The following is a 22,170-nucleotide window of genomic DNA, read 5'->3' on the forward strand; positions in this document are numbered from 1 at the left end:
TGGAAATTGATCAGGTCATGTGTTCCTCAACCTGGTATGAGAAGAAGCGAGTTTCCAACTTGCATAATCTCATGCTTCATGCACTCTCTGGTTGAAAAAGTAATGTCAGAATTGTAAGACTAATGTGCTCACCTGTCTTCTCCAGAGGGGGTTTGTCAAGAAAATAAGTGGCACAGTCTGAATATTTTCATGTAATATGGCCTAAATTACAAATCTCTATTTTTAACTATTTGCAGATCCCTATTTTTGATAAGGTTTGTTTAAAGACAACCTCTGCAATGGCTGCAGAGCGAAAGTTTGTGAATCTAAGGAAGCGGTTGGATCAGCTGGGCTATCGGCAACCTCTGGGAGTGGAGAGTTTACCTTTGGTGGAAAAGCTGTTTAGGTATCTAAAGCGAATCCCTCCCCCCCAAAAAACCCACTCATATCCACAGCTGGGTTGGAATATGTGGTGTAACTGACACTAATTGTCAAACTGAGAGCCAGTTTGGTGTAGTGGTTAAGTGTGCGGACTCTAATCTGGGAGAATCGGGTTTGATTCCCCACTCCTCCACTCACAGCTGCTGGATGACCTTGGGCATGCCATAGTTCTGACAAGAGCTGTCCTTGAAAGAGCAGTTTGTGTCAGAGTTCTCTCAGCCCCACCCACCTTACAGAGTGTCTGTTGTGGGGAGGGGAAGGGAAAGCAGTTTGTAAGCCGCTCTGAGACACCTTTGGGTAGTGAAGGGGTATAAATCCAATCTCTTCTTCTTCTTCTTCTAATGGGAGCTGGTCTTTCTTTGACAGCTAAAATTCTGTGTTTGTCCTGAAGTGCAGTTTGAAGAAAGAGATTCACATTTCACTAGAATTCATTGTCGGGTGCTTTTGAAAGATGTGGAAAACAAACTGTACCAATCAGCAAGTGCTTAGAAATTAAGGGCTCCATGCAAGGCCTAGAACAGTTCTACCTGGGATGCACCTGTGCCAGAAAGCAGTCCGATTTCAGTTTAGAAAAGAGACGACTAAGGGGGAACATGATAAAGGTTTATAAAATTATGCATGGAATGGAGAGAGCTGACAAAGAGAATTTTTTCTCTCTCTCCCAAAATGCTAGAACTTGAAGGCATCAGATGAAACTGATGGACAGTAGATTCACGATGGACGAAAGGAAATACTTCTTTACACAGAGAGTGATTAAGATATGGAATTCACTGCCAGAGGGTGTAGTGGTGGCCACAGGAATAAATAGCTTTTATAGGGGATTAGATAGATTAATGGAGGAGAGGTCTATCAGTAGCTAGTAGACATGGTGAACCCTTGAGGTCTATCAGTAGCTAGTAGACATGGCGAACCCTTATTAACTTTGCTATATAACTTGAATATCTACACAGGGGTCCATGTCCATGGATAGGTGTTTGTCGTCTGCTGAACTTTACAGGAGACTGCCTGTTCCAAGGGACCCTCCTGCCATTTAGCTTTGGACTCAAAGCTCAGCATATGAGAGCTCCATCAAGTTTTCTGTTACACACACAAGGCTTGGCAAGAGGGTATTCAGGCAACTGCAGTTTTGGGTTGGCTGGTTAATCAAGCTAGCATTTGTGGTCAGTTCTGGGGCTAGTGGTCCTTGAAGCAGGGCATCTGTAGGAACATCTTTGCCATTGCAGGGTTCCTCTTTGAAATTTATTTCTTTGCTGACCTTGGATTTCAGTGATCTTGTTCACACAACTGAAAGTTTACGGAGAACAACGTTATCTGCTGGAAAAATTGAAAAAGAATTCAGCAACTTTGATGCTGTCCTGGAACCTTATCAAGAAGAAAATGCTAGGCTTACCCGTGAAAATAATGAATTACACTTAGAGATTCTGAAACTGAAAGAACAATCAGAGCATCAGATCAAAGGTGATATGAACATTTTGTATGACAGCTTATGTAAGCCAGGGAAACGTTTTGTATATAGTGCAATAGATACTATATTGAAATTTTGTACAAAATGTAAATTAATTTTTAAAGTGCTTAATTCATAAATTCATAAAATACCACCTATTCATTCATACATAAGAATCTCAATATTATAAACAGATCACAATACATCAATATATTAACAAAGCTTCCGGCTTGAGTCTTCGTTTCGCTCCTAAACTTCCTCAGAAGTAAATTCTCTTATGAATTCCTCAGAAGTAAATTCTCTTATTCAACATTTTGCTACAAGACAAATATTACATTACAAGCACATATCATAAAGAAGGTGTCAAGAGGAAATATCAATTGTTATACTGAAATAAATTGAGTTGGAATTTCTTATGTACCATTTAGTGAGTGTCGTCTCTTTTATTGGAAATAAATAAATAAAACACAGTTTTGATAGGTCACAGCTCTCAAGTATTCAGTATATTCATAATTTTTCTTGTGGGTGGGTGTTCTTTTGCCTTTAAAATATTTGGAAAGTCATAATACTATTGTAAAAGTTTTTTTAATCACCTTTAAGATTTGAAAGCTGCAATGAGGAAAGTTGAACATGAGACTGCAGACATGAAATTTCTGAATAGCCAGTATATACATAAAGTTAGATCACTAGAGAAAGAGAACAAAGCTAAGACTGAAAAAATCCAGCATCTCCAAGAAAAGAATCTGCAAGCAGTGGTCCAGACCGCAGGTACAGCTTCAGATGATAAGCAGTTCTTTTGACTCTTTATTCCGACCTGCTACATTTTCATTCCCTAGGGCTGTAGTCCTACACCTAGGAATTTCTGAGAGAATTCAGCATGCACTATTGTAACCCTCTTGTAAGCCGCCCTGAGCCTGCTCACGGGGAGGGCAGGGTAAAAATGTTAACAATAAATAAATAAATATAGGGAACACAATTTCAGTCCAAATGCTTGATCTGCAACAGCTGTATGAACAGGTCACTTACTGACATTGGTGGAGAAAGCACTTCTACATAATATGTCCTTTTTCAGCCTGTTTGAAATCAGCAGAGAAGCCCATGCAGGTGGGGGAATTCTAGGTGGCCATTAAAGGGTGGGGACCTTCAAGAAACTTCTGTATTGATGATAAAGTGTAATTCCATCTGCCCTCAGGATGAACCTTACCCATGTATTTCAGTAACAATACAGCATCATACATAAAGCAAAGGCTGCTGCATCTGTGGACAAGCTAAAATACAGAACTATTAACTATTAATTCTGAATAACTTTTTAGTTAGTATAGACAACTTCTGATCATCCCTGTACTAATCTTTGGTGTTTTGTATTTCTGTCAGCCATTATATACTGAGAATGTATGTAGCATGAATCTAAGTATGATTACTCAGAAATAATGTCCCACTGTGTTCAGTGGGATTTACTCCTTAGTAAATTTTCTTAGGGTTGAAGCCATTGGCTGCTTTAAAAGAAACCAAAACTGTTAAGCACTGAATTACAGTAATTGTGCATTCAAATATTCGTACTTGTACAGCAGAATCTTAATACATGTTTTCTGAATTGGGTCATCTTAGTGTAGTTTTATTTATTTTTATTTTATTTATTTATAATTTAGATTTATAAACCACTCTTCTCTGAGTATGTAAATATGATGTTAAAATTAAGAGATAGTTTAAATAAATGTTTTATTACAGGCTTTCTTTATCCAATCACATTAGTAACCAGAGAAGTAAGAAAGGTAACAGGATGGCTGTTTTAAAGAGTTACTTCGTCAGAGAGCATGTGTTATTGCGACAACAGTTCCTCTGAATAAACTGGCTGTGGTGGATCTTAATAAACCCATTCTTGTGAGTTTTCAGGGTTCTTTCTTCCAGCTCCCTGTACTTACTCTTTTTCTCTCCATCTTTTTCTACTTTGGTCCCTGATCAAAACAAATAAAATCCTGCAGGGTCCCGTCCCCCCCAATTGCTGAGCAGTTTGTTGGGGTTCATTTTTAAAGTTATACCCTTTTTTCTTTTTAGGCGGCAGGAAAAGAAATATTCCATTCAGGCGTCAGCGTATGCAAATAGATCAGCCAGTCCCACCCTCAGGAGTTGATGCCTATCCAGTTCCTCAGCCAGATGACCCATATATTGCAGATCTTCTTCAAGTGGCTGATAACAGGTGACCAATGTGCCGTTTTAATGTATAAGTATTGATCATGCTGTTCTAATATTTCTCTCTTGTCTTCCATGTATGTGATAGAACTGAATAAATAAGCCCTGAAGATGCACAGGAATCAGTTTAAGTCTTCAACCCTACTGTGCGTGTGTTTGTGGGGATGTCCTTTTATTGACAAAGGGTGAATGGAAGAATTCCTCCATTTTGCAGATCGCCATATATCTGCTCCTGTGTTAAGGTGGTTAAAAAAAATCAGAGGCACCAAGGTGGTTTAAAAATTAGAGGCTCTGTTAATATTGAATATACGCAAGGCCAGTGTCTGTATATTTAATAGCGAAGTTGGGCCCCCATCTGCAGATATCTAAACAAATTCTTCTGCAAACTTGGGGGAACCCCCCCCCCCCAGGTTTGCAGAAAATCTGCATGGGGGGTTAAAGTCCCCCCAAATTAAAAAAGTGTTGTCTGTGCATGTACCACACAATGCACTTACCTTCATTCTACTGGGTTTAGCCGGGAGCTGTTCCAGGCTCGGCCACCAGGCCCAGCAGGAGCGAATGCTGGGAGCTCCTCCAGGCCCAGCCGCAGCAGCAGTGGATGCTGGGAGATGCTAATAAACATTACACATGTTTTATATTTTTATTAATGTTTTAAAGCACTGCATTTAAAAAAATTATTTCTCACACTGATTCCTTTCAATGTGTGAAAGTAACTTATTGGTTTATGGTCCATTTCTCTCCAGTGGCCAGAGAGCACAGTGATAAAATTATCTGTCTGAGGTAAATATTTTGTTAAGATTCCTGAGTGAAACTCTACAAATAAAATATATTTCAGAATTCATGAGCTGCAGCTGGAAGTGGAGAGCTATCAGGAAAAATTAGAGATAGCTGAACGTGAAATGAAAAATTACAGCAAACAGGTAAGATAAAATCTATTTTTTAATTCTATAATCTGAAGATTGGTCCATTTTTGTAGATTGTTTTCTGAGGACCCTGATCTAATTTTTACAGTTGACACATGTAACCTTTAGTTTTTTTAATCTTATTGTATCATCCTCTTGTTATGTGAGTCTTCTGTGTCTTCTGTATTGTGTTTGTATGCGTATTGTAGAAGTGTGCATGCACACAAAAGCTTATACCTTGAATAAAACTTTGTTGGTCTTAAAGGTGCTACTGAACTCAAACTTCGTTCTGTAGTTTACTAAGTGTTAGTATTGGGCGTCCAGCCTGAGAAAGTCTAACAAGCCATTGTGCTTTATGGGCTATACTATTGAGAATAAGAGAATATTTTTATATCATTGACAGGCTGTATATCTTTCTTTGAGTGTGTGTGGGTGGAGTATTTCTTTTGTGTATGTGCTTGCGTGGCTGGAAGTCATGGCAACTTCTGGCAACCCCTACTGGGTTTTTTTGATGTTTTTCAGAGAAGTGGCTTGACAGCCCGCCTCTGCATCTTGAGCCCTGGTATTCCTTGGGGGTGGGGGGGTCTCCCTTCCAATTACTTTCCAGGGTTGGCCCTACTTAGCTTCTGAGATCTGATGAGATTGGGCTTGCCTGAGCGATGCAGGTCAGGGCACCAGTCTGTATAGCTTTTGACACTTGAAACGTCCATAAGATGCTGTACAACCTTGGGCTAGTGGCACTGCCTCTGTACTATCACATCTCTTCTAGTAACTCATTAGCAGTTGATAATGTTGTCACTTGGAGGACAATGGGAACTACTGGTGCAGATATGTTGGCAGTTTACACAAAGTCATGATAAATTATTTTTGGTGGGACTCAAGCATTCCATAATGGGACTCCAGCATTCCATAATGCATGTTCCTGTACCAAGTACATTTAATACAGAAGTCCTGGTGCTTCCAGTATTGATGCTAAATATTTCAAAGAACTATCTATTTTGTCTTTGTAGGTTGAATTACGAGACGCAGAAATTGAGCGTTTAGTGTTAGCTCTGGATGGTGGTCGCTCTCATGATGTGATATCTCTAGAGGCCAGAAACAGAAGTAATGAAAAAATTATTGCTCATTTAAATTTACAGGTAACGCGCTTAAGGCTCTTAGATTGGTCCACAGCTCTGCTAGCTATGAGACAAGCTGCTTTGAACTGTGTTTCTCGGCACTGGAGTTGCTAATAATAATAATAATAATAATCACTAGATTTCCCTGACCACACTAATAAACCCCTCATAACATTCAAAAACTTCTTGACCTAATCCTTTGCCTAATCTTATGCTAACCTATCGTTTCTGTAGCTACTTTGTCTCAGCCTATTAACAAAGCAACAGGAGAACTGGTAAAATGTCTTGTGTTATTCCTGACTTGGCTTCTTTCACCAAAAGCTTCAAGTCATCATTATGTATAACATTAGTTGCCTGCCAGCCTTGGATTTCTTAGTTTAAGAACAGGGAATACTGCATGTAATAATTACGAAGGATTTGTTGCGAACTAATCCTGCCTATTCAGTGTGGATGTAAAGGCACTACACTTCAGTGATCCCAATTATTCCTGGTAGACATTACAGAGGGTGATGCTGGGTGTCTTTTGCTCTGCTGTATTGTATTTAATATTACGGAATTCCATATCGCTATTTAACATCTCTCTGTAACTGGAAGAGGTCACCTAGAGATTTCTGACAAGGTTTCATCAGTGTGTGGATGATACTCAGTTCTTTCTCTTTTTCAGTTCATCCAGATGTGGATGTGGATGTTCTTAGCAGGTTCTTGGAGTTATTAATGGGCTGGATAAGGGCTAATATTCCTCTCAATCCAGATAAGATGGAGTTACTGTGGGTTATTCACTTGGTTATGAACGAGCTGTGTGCATTTCCCACTAAAGATCATTTTCACAGTATGTTTCAATATGTTCCAGCTCACATATACACTCTCATGTGATTTCTGTAGTTCAGAGCCTTTCACCAGTTTCAGTTAGGGGACAATTCACCCGCTTCTGATAACATCCATGTTGTGGTAAAATGCAGGCTTGATTAGTTGGGTGTTATATGTGGGGCTGCCCTTGAAAAGTCTTCTGAAACTTCAGCTGGCTCAGCCTTGAGTGGTCAGGTTGGTGATAAGAACTTGCCTTAGGAATAATATCTTTTCCATTATGAAATATCTTTGTTAGCTTCCTGTCTGTTTCCAGGGACAATTCAGAGTGCTTGTTTCGATTAGTAATTCCCTGTATTGCGTGGGACCAGTTATTTGAAGGCTGATCTTCTCCTATGCAAATATACCTGCTGTCAAGATATTATGATCTTGGCTATTAGAGAAGGCTTTTTTCTGTGGTAGTGTCCCAGGTTTGGAACTCCTTTGCCAGGAGATCCATCTTGTTGCCATCATTTCTTTCTTAGATACCAAGTTAAGGACGTCCCATTTACTTGAACTTTTAATATTAATTTTTTGGCTTTTCTTGTACCGTTGCTGGATTTCTATCACCGATTCTACTGTTTGTTTCCTCTTAATGTTGTCAATCCTATCTAAAGTTTGTAAACTGCCTTGTAGATTTTTTAAAAGTGGAAAGGTGGATAAAAATATTTTACAGTTAATACAAATGACTACTCTTCATGTGTTGTACTACTTCACCAGTTGTAGTAATATGCAGCCTCTTGTTATGGTGTGAATATATTTTTTAGGTTGAATTTTTGCAGCAAGCAAACAAGGAGCTTGAAATGCGCATACACGATCTTTTGGACAGTAGGAAAAACGTGACCAGCGAGGTGGCTAATTTAAGTAATAAAAACGAAGAACTGTGCCAGGAATTGAGTGAAATAGATCATTTTGCACAGCAGCTGGAAAGACACAAAGAAATTGTTCTGGAAACAGCAGATAAAGAAATTGGAGAGGCAAAGGTAATGGAATTCTCTACTTTGGTAGAACATCAAGAATACATTTCAACACTCTTTGAAAGTTTTCAGGAGTTGTATCTGCTTTAAGTACATTTTGTTATTTTCAACAGTTCCTGTTAAACTTCCCCGAATGGAACTGTAATCATTCACTACGGGAAATGATTAATGTAGGGTCAGATATTGTATGTAGCTCTATATTCTTATGTTGTGCACGCATGCATATTTTTTCTGCATGGGGTTTCCATTCCCTTTATTTAGAGCCCAGCCATCAGTTTTATGATGAAAGTAGGCTAGTTCTATTGCTAGAAAGTAACACCAGAACTGAGTAACCATTCCCCCTCCACACACACACACGTGCGCACGGACGCGCGTGCACACACACACACAGACAGTGCCTTTGCAGATGCTGGCTTGAATATTCTTATAAGAATGTCTTCAGCCCAACAGGAAGGATAAGCTGTTCCACTTGGGGTTCAGTAGACCTCCTAGGTCCCGCTGAATCACCTCTGTAGACTAACTTCTGTAAATCTTTTTCTGGGCATTTTTGTTGCCACCAGAATCTTCTTGTAGCCATTCAGCTACTCCTCAATTCGTGCTGCTTTCTGGGATTTTTACTACATGAGTTGTTATTTCCATGTCTGAGGGTTAAATAATTGGTCCCCCATGAGCCCTTAACCATTCTTGCATGTTGTTGCTTATGATTTAAAGGAAGAAATTAAAAAAAGGGATGATGAAATCCAGGAGTGTGAAGAAACTATAGCCAGACTTAAATCGGTAAGTAGTGCTGCCTCTTAAACTGAATTTAGTTTAACGTTTTAGATAATCTTGGCTTGGATCTAGTGTGTATATGCTAGAAACAGCAGTAGAAGAAGAATTAGTAGTATCTTTATAGCACGTTATCTTTATAACTTTATAAAGTAGTATCTTTATAACACTGTTGTAGTTTCTGTTGTGAAAATATATAGCCAAACATTCTTGTATTTATTAATCTCCTGAAACTTTTATTCCAAAATAGTGGCAGTAGGAATAGATTGTGTTGGGACAACAGATTTCAAAACTGTGGTACTAAATTATCTTGACTGGAAGAACTTGGATGTTGAGTTCTAATAAGGATAATAGCTCTCATACTTTATTGCGTGACCACTCTTCGATCCTTTTAACATAGAGAGAGCTGTGTTGAAATCAAGCTGTGCCTGAGTGAATATGAGCCAGTTAAATCCCATTGATTTTAGTGCTGAAGAGTAGTTTGGGGAAGCAGTTCCTTCCCTGCCCCATGCTCTCACTAGACCTGTGCTTTGATATCTTCCGATTCTTTTCTGTAGACGATCTTCACTATAACAACTTCTGTGTCTTAGCTTGTTTCAGAGATGTTTATTCCTTCAACTCTACCCCTATGTGCAAGGAGTACTATGATAACATGAAATGCTGGTTTCCTTACTGTATTTATGAATAAATTTTCCAATATTTTTGTTGCTTCAGGAGCTGTTTTCATCTCGTAGGGAAAAAGACAAACTAACAGAAGAACTCTTTAGGAGAACAGACGAAAAGCAAACTCTTGAGTTTGTCTTAAATCAGGTTCAGCAAGACAACTCCAAGCTAGCCAAAAAAGTTGAAACCTTTGAAATTATAGGTGAGTGGGTCAGTAGCTCTAATCTGTACCAAAAGCCCCCTGACAAATGAAGTGTTCAGTTTTCAGAAACTTCACATACTCAGTTTGTGCCTTTGCAGAACTGCTTATTATTTAAATATTTTACATATGTCCATATTTTTCAGTGGTTTAACTTTTATCTTTCTTGTCCTGTCCTCAGTGGATAGGGTTAACACTTGCTTTATGCGTATTTCTGCCATTTTTTTGATACCTGGAGATACATCCTCAGACTGGAATCTCGAACGTGTGTTGCTCTTCTCGTCTATTTTCTCTCTAGGATGAATTGTTGTGGTGCTCTTTGCCTTTTCTTATATTCCATTTGTCTTTTATATGATTTAGCATTCTTGTAGGTCATCTCTGAATTCTGTCAGCTTCTCAGTACCCTACTGGAACTCTGACAGATAATGGCAATGAATTCTAGATGTGGCTGTAACACTGCTCTAGCATCAGTATTACTGAATAGAACTTAAAATGGCATCACTTCTAATAGTAAAAAGCCCCCATCACAGAAGCAGAACAGTGGAAATGAGAGAAGGGGCGGTTCTGTGTATGCAGAACAATACGATTATATACATTAATCAAAGCAAACACTTTGACTTGTGTTTCTTTTTCCACAGCATTCCATGGTTGTGATGTTCAGAAAAGTAGCTGTGTAACCAGTCATTTGCCATCCTGTGCATGTTTTCACATACACATACGCAATTTGTAGTACCTTATATCTATACTCTCTTTGTTCGTATCTTCCCATTTTTGTTTTTGGCTCTCCCAAGATAATTTTGAATTTTCAGCTTCTCTGAGGTGTTTGTTGCTGTTCCCATATTTCTTATGATTTGCAGGGTGAAATATATATATATATAGTTTGCTCTCTGATCCAAGCTAGCAATGACTCCTCATTCAGTATACCTATCACCTTAGGTGGCACCTGCGCTAACCCCACTGTAATTCACTCCTCAGCCTTCTCCCCCATATGCTCATGGTAGCAGTGGGGAATTCAATGCTGAGTTTGGGTGTTTTAGTCTGTAAAAGGAAAGACACAATGTTGTTGCATCATGTGGTCCTTGGATCTACTTCCTGTGCTTCTAAGTGTTTTGTAAATGGAATATGAATGAGACCTTTATCCCAGTGCTCTGAAGTGGTAGTGGATGAAATATAGTACAGCAGTAAATTAACCACTGAAGTTTGATTGCGAGAGACTCAGTTTTAGCAAGTGAAGTTTAGAGTTAAGAACCATTTTATAAAGTGTTTTTGTTCCGACATGTTACCTTCATAGGAATAAAAGTAATGTCCTGACTTCTTGTTCTGAGAATGGTAACTTTTGTTAACTTGTACATTATCTTATGCTTCCTTCAGTACTCTAAAAAGACACATTTTTAGGTATTTGATGAAAATTTATTTAATCAGTTTATTAATTATTTGCTTAACAGGCTGATGATTAAGCAACTAGTTGTTTTATCAATTGGTTGCCAAATAAAATAACATAGGTGGTATTGAACAGTGACAAAAGTGAAAGTTTTAACTCCCAAGATTTACTAGTCTTTACTGCTTTTCTCCAGTAATGTGGGAGATTTTTATTTATTTATTTATTTATTTTTGGGATTTATATCCCGCCCTACCCAGTACGGCCCAGTACGGCCCAAAGTAGGAAGGTTACAGACATGCTTGATCTTACGGCCTGAGTAGTTGCTTCTGCAGTACTTTATTGGTTTATAGTAGGTGTGTTCATGCTTCCTGGTTTCATTTTCCTTCAGAACGGGAACTTGTTATAGAAACAGAGAGAATGAGACTAGAAGGTGGCATTGCACTTGGAGACAAGTCGCCTTCTCGTATAGATGCATTCGTAAAGACTATAGAAGAGGACAGAGACTACTATAAGCGAGAACTGGAGTATCTTCAAAAGATTGTTAAACGAAGATTAAGCCCATTGCAAAAGTCTCCAGAAAAGGTAACATCTGTCTGCTGGTGGTGTTGTTGTTGCTAATTATTCCTTCTGTAATACTTCATCAAGTTTTCACTGGTCTTAACAGCTTCATGCCAGTGCTCAGAAATGGGTGTCTTGGCTAAAAGGTTTGTAGCAGGGCCAAGACAGCTCAGAGTGGCAGAGGTGATTCTGTTCTCCGTTTTTATCCTACAGAACCCTGAGAGATAAACAGAGAGAATGGTTGGCCCAGGTTCACCCTGTAAGGTTCATAATGGAATGCGGATTCGCAGGCCAGTGGAACATCCACACAGCAGTTTCCCCCACACTTTCTTTTACTCAGCTCCCCCGGCCACCATTTCCCCCCTCCTCCACCTGAGCACTTTTTTAAAAACTTGGGAATTGCTGGACTGCTGGAACACAATAATGTTATCTTCTAGTTCCAAACTTTCATCTTTAAAAAAGCATGTATCTAATTCTTTTCCTAGTAGAGCTATAAGGGGGAGAGTGGAGGATGCACATTTCCCTCCTATAACTTCACAATGAAAAGGTCTAGACACACCGTTTTTTCAAAAAATGAAAGCTGGGATCTGGTAAATCATGGCAATAGATCATTATGATGCTACTAAAAGGCCCTCCAGTGGAAGGGGAGTGAGGGCTGAGGCAAGGAAAATGTTGCCATGGGGGGGCTGCAGAAATCCACACCTTCCTGTCCACATGGCCTCCAAAGCTTCTTTAATAGTAAACTTTCCTAAAAGATCATACCAAATCACGTTTGGCATAGAAGATGAGTTCATGTGGATGCTCCCTAAAATAGTGGCTCCATAAGGAAGACAAGGCTGAGCAAAACGTCTACATAGAGACAGCCATGCTGTTGGTTCCCAGTGCAATGGATGGGTGACTGGCTGCTGCCTTCCCTCCCTCTGGATTATCTCTCAGCCTTGATTATTTGTGTTAGTAACCTATGCTTGTCCCTGAATCAGTAAGAATACAATTTATTCGATAGTGTTCATATTGTTTACTTTAACTGATGTAAGCTTTCCTTGAGCATTTTTAACTCTCACTGTCCCATTACTGGGAATATATAGGTTAATAATTTAATTCCCCCCTTTTTGGTATATCTTTTTTCCAGAGTGATGATCTTAGGTTGGTTACCAGAGAGAGAGATGAGCTGCAAGCTATGCTAGATAACTTTGAAAAGCACATGATACAGATTCAGTCCAAAGTCAAACTGCTAACTTTGGAAAGAGACAAACTAAAGAATCAATATGAACAGGTAAACAAATATGACCCTGATCAGTTAGCAAATGGGGGGGGTCACTGTAAATTTGTGACACGGATATGGGAGCTGAGATTTATGAAAATATGACTCAGAATGAAGCATTGTGTAGGTGTAGCAGAGCCAGGCTAAGATCTGGAGGCAAAGGTACAACGAATGGCTGCTGGGTTTAACAGGATTGATAATGGGGAAGTATTGCTGCAGAAATAAATGGGAAATGAAGTTGTATGAGGATGACGGACAAATCAGAAGTACATTTCAATGCCAGATTCTGTTCCTTGTTCCTTCTGAGCGGAGCTCAGTTCATTGTCAGTTTTACACACGCTACTTTCTCTTCTCACCCCTTCAAACTCACTTTTCTTGTGTCTCGCATATGCATTCTTTCTTACTGTTTGGGCAATGTGTCTTTTTAGTCTCAGGATGAGTTGAACCGTCTAAGAAGAGAAGCAAAAAGTTGTCTTTGGGTCCAAAGTCACGTGGAAGAGGAGAGAAACATTGCACTGTCTGATTTCAGAAAAGTGGTGGCAGAGAAGGAAGGGCTAAGAGAGAAATTAAAGGTCAGCATTTAACAGTTAATGCTATCTGTTGGTTCATTTGGGAGATGCTAACCTTTTAGTTACTGCCCACTGAAAACTAATATTTAAGTAAATCCTCAGATTTTACAATACTACATAAATATCAACCATATGAATAAAACTTTGTTTGAATTTATTTCCTTTCTTAGATCATACAGGAAGATGCTGCTCTAGAAAAATCAAAGTTGGAGGAGGAAATAGCAGAGATGGAAAACACTATTCATAGAGTAAGTGATTTAAGGTACCTGCAGACATCAGAAGTACCGGCTAAGGGTACCTGGGAGGGTGATGTCAGCTGGACCATCAGGAGACTGGGATGAGGGGAGGTGCCATTGCTCCCTGAGCCTTGTTGCTGCATCAGAGACAGCATCTGGCGAGTCAGATGCTGGCTTGGGGCCTGTATTGGTCATGGGCTCTTCTAAAAGGAAAGCAGAGGAGGATCTCCTCTTGTGAGATAGGTGGTGTACAGGAGAGGCCACCCACGCCAGTCCAGGGGTGAAAGGTAATCCTGCACTTTTACAGTACATTACACAACAACCCACAGAGGTAGGCTACCCTCTCTGGATTCAGAACAATATGCCACCAGAACCTCTACAATAATCCCCCTCCCAACCTGAGATTAGAGGTTCAAAATCTCAGCTGGCATCTAGGGCTTAACACATTAGCACCTCATTCCCAGAGAGGCACACTTAATGCTCAATGGTAGCGTGTGGCCAGCTAGGCACAGGAAATAGACTTGGAATCCCAGTTACAACATCAGAGACCGTTTAGAAATAAGACTAATGTTTATTCAGTCAGAGCTTAGCAAAATAGACTATAAATTTACAAAATAAGAAAGCCTAAGGCGATTTGCCTTAACTAAAGATTACTGATTCATAGTTACCCCATTCAGGAGCATCCACAGTCCAAGAGTAGCACCAAGTTATACAGTCCAAGTAGACACCAAGGGATTTTGAATAGGAGAAATCCCATCTTTGCACTCCATGTGCTTTAAGTCACAAAGCAAGTCTTTGTTCTCCAACAGACAGCATGGCAGGACAGCATTTCAGGTGTCATAAAACAAGCAGAGAGCTCACGAGCAGGAACAGAGAGCAAGAACACAAGAGCAGAAAGAGAATCTCTCCCATAGGGAATGACCAGTTATAGGCCCATTCCAGTCACAAATTAGCCCTGGCCAGGAGCCAACTGTGAGTGGGCAGGGGAGTGGCCAATTCTTGGTTGTCATGGGTGCAAGTGGGGATAGGCTGGGAGTTTGGGAACTCCCTCTGCCGTCAGGTGACCCAACCTCCAGCCTTCCCCATTGGCTACGTGACTTCTGGCATGTGAGGCCTAGCTTCCAGCATGGAAGTGTGAAGAATGTGGGTTTATGGCATGCAATTGAGGCCATGGGGCCCACCATTTGGCTTGTAACAGGAAACAAGGCATAGCCTGTTATCAGAAAGATATCACAGGAGAATGCAGGAGACATTTAGAAATCAATATTTCTATACAGGTGGTCAGTAGTTTCTTCTCTGGTTTTTGGCAGAGAATCCATTAGTGAGAGTAGTAGAGGAGGAGCTGATTGGTTTGTTTTTAGCTGTCCAATTTTACTGCTTCCTGATTTGAGTCCAGGGGAGGTGGGTATCAGTTTCTGTTATAGGTACGGGAGGGCAAATGGATGAGGTGGAATGTAGAAACTCTTGGTCTTGGGGGACCTCAGCATCCATATTGAGCCTTTGCGATTTAGAATGGCTCAGGATTTCATGATGTCCCATTGGTCTGTGACACTTCGCACACACAATGACGGGTCACACCCAATGTTCCCTCTAAGCTGTGGAGTCTTGTGAGCAAAAATTCTCCTTTGTGAGCTCCTGGCATTAAAATTGTGAGCGAGCGGTTTGGCTCCTGCATAAATTAGTTTGCTCTGGAGCCCTCCTTCCTGAGCGAAGACAAAAATGTGTGAGCCAGAGGCTAAAAAACTGTGAGCTAGCTCACACTAACTCAGCTTAGAGGGAACACTGGTCACACCCTGGATATTCTGTCCTAGGCAGGTCAAGATAATGGTGATTCAGAGGGTGGGGAAGTTTTTGTGACTCCACAGACAGATCACTATGGCTTGGTCTACCTGTGGCTGGGAAGGAGGGTGGTAAGGATGATGTGCCCCTGAAGAAGGATAGGTCCACATGGTTTCTTGGCACCTCTGAGGGATTTTCCAATTGCCAATTTTCCATTTGCCAGAGATTTAGCAGGCTTCTGTAGTTAAGAAACCTCTTGAGAGGGAGACATGATTGCTTCTAAGCACCCTCTCCCATGTGCTTGGGATCATCAAGCACCCTGGTAATTAGTGGGATTAAGTGCTATGAAGTGGTTTGGACAATGGTGAGAGGACTGGAGGAAAATTCAAGTAGAGTCCAACTGAACACAAGTAAAAGCCAATTTTTAAGGCCTACTATTGTGGTGATGGGGAGCTGCGGTGGCTCAAGTGGTTAAGACGCTGAACTGCAGGCTGTGGAAGGTCGGTAGTTTAGCAGTTCGAGGCCCGAGTGTGCGGCATGACGGAGTGAACTCCCGTCTCTAGTGCCAGCTCCTGCCAACCTAGCAGTTCGGAAGCAAGAAATTGCAAGTAGATAAATAGGTACCACTTCAGTGGGATGGTAACAGCGTTCCGTGCACCTTGGTGTTTAGTCATACCGGCCACATGATCATGGAAATCTCTTCGGACAGCGCTGGCTCTTTGGCTTTGAAACGGAGATGAGCACCGCAACCCTAGAGTCGGATTTGACTGGCTTTCGAGCAAGGGAACCTTTACCTTTACCTTTTTATTGTGGTGATGAATCAGTAAACCTGCAGGAATTTCTGTTCCAAAATCAGATGTTATAGCAGAAGTGTTGCTATGGACTTCAGTGCTGTCACCCTGTAAAACTCTTAAACCTCAAACCTAAATGCCATAATTCCTATGAAATTTAAAACAAAGTAAGAAGTTAGGATTGAAGCCACGGATTCTGTTTTATTTCGTTTTTATGATCTGACATGTGCAAGCTGTTAATTTTTACAATGCTTTAAAATTAAATGCTCTAAAGAAAAAAGTTAATTTACAAGAGTGGGAAAATATCAACTTTTTGTTTGTTGTAGCTGGAAACTGAACAGCTTGATCAAATTACTACAATTTCGTTACTGAAAGACAAAATAACCTGCTTAGAAGATGAATTAAATGCTAAGTCTCATCAGCTCTCCCAGTCAAGTGAAGATACTTCACAATTTAAGAGAGAGTTAAGTTCCCTTCAGTAAGTGCAGCCGTGTATTTTGTACTTTATTGCTGGCGTTGGCACTATATACCAATTGGTAACTGGTGCTTTTTTTATGTGAAGCCATTTCAACTATGTTCAAGTCCTAAGAACATGTGCAAGCGGTCCAGATCTACCTGACAATCATACCCTCCAACCCGGAAGCCCTGCTCTATAATTGTTGATTGCTAAGTAATGAGAAAGAGAGGTACTTCACGTGTACACACAGATGATTCACTATTTCCCATGTTATAGGGCTAAACCCTATTGTTTTTTATTATCAAAACAGGTTACAGGCTACACGTTTACTTCAGTTAAGCTTGTACATTGCATCATTTCATCTGTTACAGTAAACGGAGTTTCATTCCTTAAGGGTATATGATGTAGTGCCAGTTTGCATATTAGGTTCTTTCCTTTTGAGACATTTAACCAGCAATGACAGCATATTCTCAAGGGAAGGTGAACTTGAAATTGAAGAGCCATTTATGGCACTTCTCATATGGACAATCTTGATGCTAAATGTCAGCTTTTAGAAGTGATCCAACAATAAAGCTCTAGCTTAAAAAAAGGTAAATGCTTGCCTTTTTAAATAGGTTTTTCAGCTATAATACCCTATTGAAGATGTAGGAAGTCTGTTTCTTTTCACTGCACGATCCTGTTCCTTGGTAAGATTTTTGGATTATGTTCATGGTTACATTAAAACCTGCATTTTGTTGGTTTTCTTTACCTTAAATTGGCACTGATTATTCAGGCTCCTAAATGAACAGATTAAAAATTCCATGGATGAAATGCAGCATCGATTCTGTATTAAAGATGATGAACTTCATTCAGCTCAAGAAGAAATTTTGATGCTAGAGGACACAATCAGTATGTGCTGTTTTATATCTTTTAAAATTAATTTTGTGACTTCTTTGTTTAACCATAGTGTTGGAAAAGACTTTAAAGGCCAGCTAAGCCAACTCCCTAACCTGAGAGTCAGGAGCATCTGTTTCCCTTCTTCCCCAAATCAAATTGTTTTAGAAATCAGCATCTAGTAGCTCTTAAGTTGAATTGGGCCCCAATTTCCCCATCTCTCTGTTCTTCCCGGACTTCTCGAAAATGCTGAGAAGGATATGGGTGATACACATGAGAGAACCTTCTGTTTCTTGTGAATTGTTTGCACCCTCATTCTTTTGAGCCATTTTTCATCTGGAAAAAAATGAGGGGGAGAGAGCAGAGAAGTAGCAAATTCTGCTGCTGCACCAGTCCAGCTGAGGAACATACTGAGAAGGGAGTAAGAACATAGTTCTCTTTGTCACCTTTACCCCCCCCCTTCAGATGTGTGTTGAGCAAGGAGGAGCCCACTTTTAGCAGTTCTCTTGTGGCTAAGTCTCAGGTTTTGGAGGACATCAGCTATAAGGAACCAGCTTTGAAAGATGCTGGCATACTGGTGGGTCGGCCCTGCACTCCCACCTCAAGTCAGATGCCAAACAGTGCAAATGTAGTTAAGATTGCCTTGTGGTAAAATGAGTGTGCAGGTACCTCATGCAGATGTACCCAGTTAACTTAGTCAAGTAGGCTAAACTCAAATGTACATTTGTTTCTTTATGTTCAGTTAAATTAAATAATAAGAACACTGCCCAGGATGAGACCATAAGTGTGCTCAGAAGCACCATTAATATCTTGGATAAGGAGAAGGACAACCTTCAGGAAAGCGTTGATGAAAAAACAGAGAGACTTGCTTGTTTAGACGACAATCTAGCCAACAAGGTAGGTACACGCAATATGAAATTGTTCAAGTAATCTGTTACAGCTCTACCCTTAGCCCATACTGTGGATCATGATGTAAAACATTCTTTTCCAAACATATACTTAGGAGAAAGAGAATTTAAAATATTGGTTGCCCTGGAAGACGAGTAAACCAAATATAGATGAAGTACAGTGCCTGTAAGTGCAGAATTGTGTATATTGATCATGATATTTAAAACTGGATTCTGAACTCAAGAAACTGGCTTTGAACTGCTTTCAGTTTCTTGAAATCCGTCCAGAAAAGGGTCATCAGCATGTTAAAAACTACAACACTGACAGAAAATAAGCTAGTAAACATTGGTTAATTTTTGTAGTCCAGGTCTCAAGACTACAGCAGTTTTGCCCAGACTCAGAGATCTATATTCCTGTGCCCAAGAAGCTCACTACCTTAAATAATACCTTGAATATGAAATGAACTTGACATTACAAATATGGGCAAATACTAATTGATACCACACCTCCTTCAGCTGCTATCCCCCCCCCCCATTTCCCTCAGCTTTAGGGCTGTTTGCTGGGGGGGGGGGTTGAGAAAATGCTTGACTATGGAATTCACATTCTGTCTCGCTGTTTTCAGATGTTTCCTCTTTTACCACAGCTGACATTTTAGCCATGACTGGGAAGGGGGTGAGGTTATTGAAGAAAACCCTTTTTATCAGGTGACATGTCTAAAAAACCAAAGCAGTGATGGCCGAAAGAAAAATAGAATATAAAAAATGTAAATGTTGTAGATGATCAATAAGTAAGATGATGAAGAAATTCAAGTTTATCCACGCATATGCTTCAGCAGTCCTTAGAACTTGAACTACCAATTACTAATAGTGGACAACTGCGAGACTAGTGAAATACTGCTCTGGACCTGCTACAGAGTTCACAAAGCATCCGTATTTGGTTGGTTTGAGAGCAAATACTGGCATACTAGACTACCTGTTAAGAACTGTTATTACACTTTGATTTTACTCCCATGCTCTTGTAACTTTGCAATTGGATTACTGTAAAACGCTCTAAACTGGGCTGCCCTCAAAGACAGCCTGGAAACTGCAGCTGGTTCAAAATGTGGCAGCAAAATTATTTTCAGGAGCTAGCTAATGGGATCATGTTTCACTCTGACTGACACTGACATTGGCTGCCGGTTTGTTTCCAAGTCCAATCCAAGATGCTGGTTATGACCATCTCCTCCCATAAATCCCCATGCACCAACTATGGTCTTAAGGCTGCTGCCTACTGGCTATTCCAGTAGCTTAAGGAGGCCTGTTTAGTGTCAGCCAGAGCATATGCCTTTTGCTTGTAGCTCTCACTTTATGGAATGGGCTACCTGTTGAGGTATGGAGAATGCTGTCACTAGAAATGTTCCAGAGATCCTGCAAGGCCATTTTATTTACTGGGGGGGTGTAGCCTGTGAGCCTTTGGGGGGGGGATATCTAGGGTTTCATTATTTTGGTTTTAAATTGTATTACCTATAGCTTATAAGCTACCTTGAGCTATGAAGGAAAGTAGGATATAAATATTTTACTAAATAACTATATCTTTCCATAGGAAAAAACTATCCTTCATTTACGTCAGACACTCAGTCAGTTGGAGTCCTCCTTAGAGTAAGTAGTAGCACTAGAAATTATTGCTTTAGGCTATTAAAGTTTCATCTTGTAACTGTCAAGCTGTATTTTTAATGAGAAGGTTAATTATATTTATAAGTAAGCCTTTGCATGTGAACCAAGACTGCGGAAAATAAATTAATGTGATTGCAGAAGGTTCCTTTTAAGAAAGGTGAAGCTTAAAAAATACTGCCAGAGATTTATGATTGCTTATTGAATTGGGCTGCTATTGCATTGAAGCTATTACTGTATCTAATTTCAGAAACTTGTCCCTTTGCTGATAGTGATTCCCCCCCCCCCAAAAAAAAAAGATGGCAAAGACAGTTGAAACAGCATCTCAGTGTTAATACTTTTAAAAACTGTTTTTCTCCATCAGATAGTAAATATAACACCAAGCTTCATGATGTAACCCCCCCCCTTCCCCAGCATAGGCCATCAACAGGAGAAGAGCCTGCCATGGCGGGGAGGGCAGGGTACAAATTTAATAAATAATTAAATAAGAAAGTAAGGATTTAATGCATAGGTAGCTGAGCAGAAATTAAGGGGGGAAAGGGCACTCAGTTGGCCTTTGACCTGTCCATACACAAGGATCTAACTGTTTGGAAAAATTCTAAGGTTAAGATAGGGAATGAGAATGTGCCTGGGAAACACTTGAGTGTCTTGTGGTCTAATGTTCCTATCTCAGTTGATTGTCCCAGTGATAGCTTAAAATCTCTCAACATTCTGTACCCGGAATTTACTCTCTCAGCCATAGCTAGTTGGCAATAAATTCAGTTAAAACATTGATCTGTATTTTGGGTCCTGAAGCTTTTGCAGATTTGGACCTACCAACCACAGCTTTTTCTTCTACAGTCCTTTTTAAGAAGCCAAACAAAACACAGTCTAGATGCTACCTGTTCCCAGTGGAAATTGGAACTGGAGAAGAGAAGAAGAAGAGAAGACTGAATACACCAGTCCACTTGTCCCAGTGGCAAAATGCACTCAAATCCATTAAACCTGATATCCTGGATTTGCATCTGAGGCTTACTTATCAAAATACTCTTTAACAAGTACATGGTTATCCCATTAGATTTAGCCATCTAGGTCTTGCTTAGAGTGATGCCTGTTGGTGTCACAAAACGCCTGGAGCCAGTCTGGTCCTCATGCTCTGAGGGTGCTCTAAAATTGCACATTTGTTGCTAGATGTTGTATCTCGCCACCATGTACCAAATTGTGTCTCACAGCTAATAATCCAATAGTAGGCTATATACCATCTACGCATGTTATGAATTTAAATATTACGTGTTATGGAATCAAAGGGCAGCCGTGGTTGCCAAGCAAATTATCTCACAGCTCTGAAAATCTCTTATTTTGCCTTCTGTGGAAGATTGGTTCAAGGAAATGTTAGATCTCTGGAGAGATAATTGTGTATAGCAGATGAGAAGCTCTTGAGACCTTCATTACCATCTGGCTAGATTTCTTCTATTTGAGTAGTGATGCCTCACCTTCTCCATTCCTCGATTAGCTGGAGCCATATTACAGCATCTCAATTTTTGTGAAACATCAGGTACTGTTTGGGTAGTGTTAGCGCCGTGGCTGGGTCCCTGATGTGTGCCTCTCCTTTTGTTCCATGGAGCCTCTCCACACAGCATAGTGGACAAGGCCCAGACATCAGGTGGAACACCCATTGATTGGCCAGGGGCTGGATGGCCCCATAGCACAGCAGGAACAGCACATCCCAGAATCTCTCAGGTTGCTAGAGCAGCTCAAAATACTTATGAAGTCCTACAAGGTCATATTGCAAAGTTTAGGGATGTGAAGGCCTGGAAAAAATTGGGGAGGGAAAATACTTCCCCCACCCCCTTTTTTTCTGAGGGTTTTTTCCCATTGAAAAAGTGGGAAATTTTGGGGACCACTGAAACCAATTCCTAGGGGGGGGGAATCCTTTCTGTAGTGAGTGAGATGCTTTCGTAGAGAAGCTTTTGCTCACTTAAAATGTACATCATGAATTTATGTAAGACAACCTACAGCATTAAATAATTTTAATGTATAGTGTAAACATAACCATATATTTTAAGGATATGTTTCTTGTTTAATCATCTTAGCAACAAAGTCTTTTAAATAATCTTACCAACAAGTGTTTGATAGTAAATTGTCAGAGTTCAGTGTTAGCAATGTTTCGAAGTTTAACTTGATATCTAAAATGTGGTAGATGTCCTACCTGTTGTGACTTTAAG

General features: G+C 40.1%; 1 protein-coding gene across 1 annotated transcript in view; it reads left to right on the plus strand.

Annotated features, from left to right (window-relative positions):
* Positions 1 to 278: 278 nt before the first annotated feature.
* The window catches only part of CEP135 (centrosomal protein 135kDa), a 42,256-nt gene continuing 20,364 nt past the window's right edge, over positions 279 to 22,170 (plus strand). The window contains exons 1-17 of the mRNA XM_015409454.1: positions 279 to 385; positions 1,688 to 1,878; positions 2,465 to 2,632; positions 3,920 to 4,061; positions 4,890 to 4,974; positions 5,967 to 6,095; positions 7,685 to 7,900; positions 8,606 to 8,671; positions 9,377 to 9,527; positions 11,294 to 11,487; positions 12,593 to 12,736; positions 13,153 to 13,296; positions 13,464 to 13,541; positions 16,426 to 16,577; positions 17,329 to 17,444; positions 18,172 to 18,326; positions 19,899 to 19,954. Coding sequence (XP_015264940.1) covers positions 279 to 385; positions 1,688 to 1,878; positions 2,465 to 2,632; positions 3,920 to 4,061; positions 4,890 to 4,974; positions 5,967 to 6,095; positions 7,685 to 7,900; positions 8,606 to 8,671; positions 9,377 to 9,527; positions 11,294 to 11,487; positions 12,593 to 12,736; positions 13,153 to 13,296; positions 13,464 to 13,541; positions 16,426 to 16,577; positions 17,329 to 17,444; positions 18,172 to 18,326; positions 19,899 to 19,954 — 2,294 coding nt within the window. The remainder of the gene's footprint in view (positions 386 to 1,687; positions 1,879 to 2,464; positions 2,633 to 3,919; positions 4,062 to 4,889; positions 4,975 to 5,966; positions 6,096 to 7,684; positions 7,901 to 8,605; positions 8,672 to 9,376; positions 9,528 to 11,293; positions 11,488 to 12,592; positions 12,737 to 13,152; positions 13,297 to 13,463; positions 13,542 to 16,425; positions 16,578 to 17,328; positions 17,445 to 18,171; positions 18,327 to 19,898; positions 19,955 to 22,170) is intronic.

Source organism: Gekko japonicus, unplaced genomic scaffold (genome assembly GCF_001447785.1).
Source record: "Gekko japonicus isolate JY-2015 unplaced genomic scaffold, Gekko_japonicus_V1.1 scaffold846, whole genome shotgun sequence".
Classification (NCBI taxonomy): domain Eukaryota; kingdom Metazoa; phylum Chordata; class Lepidosauria; order Squamata; family Gekkonidae; genus Gekko; species Gekko japonicus.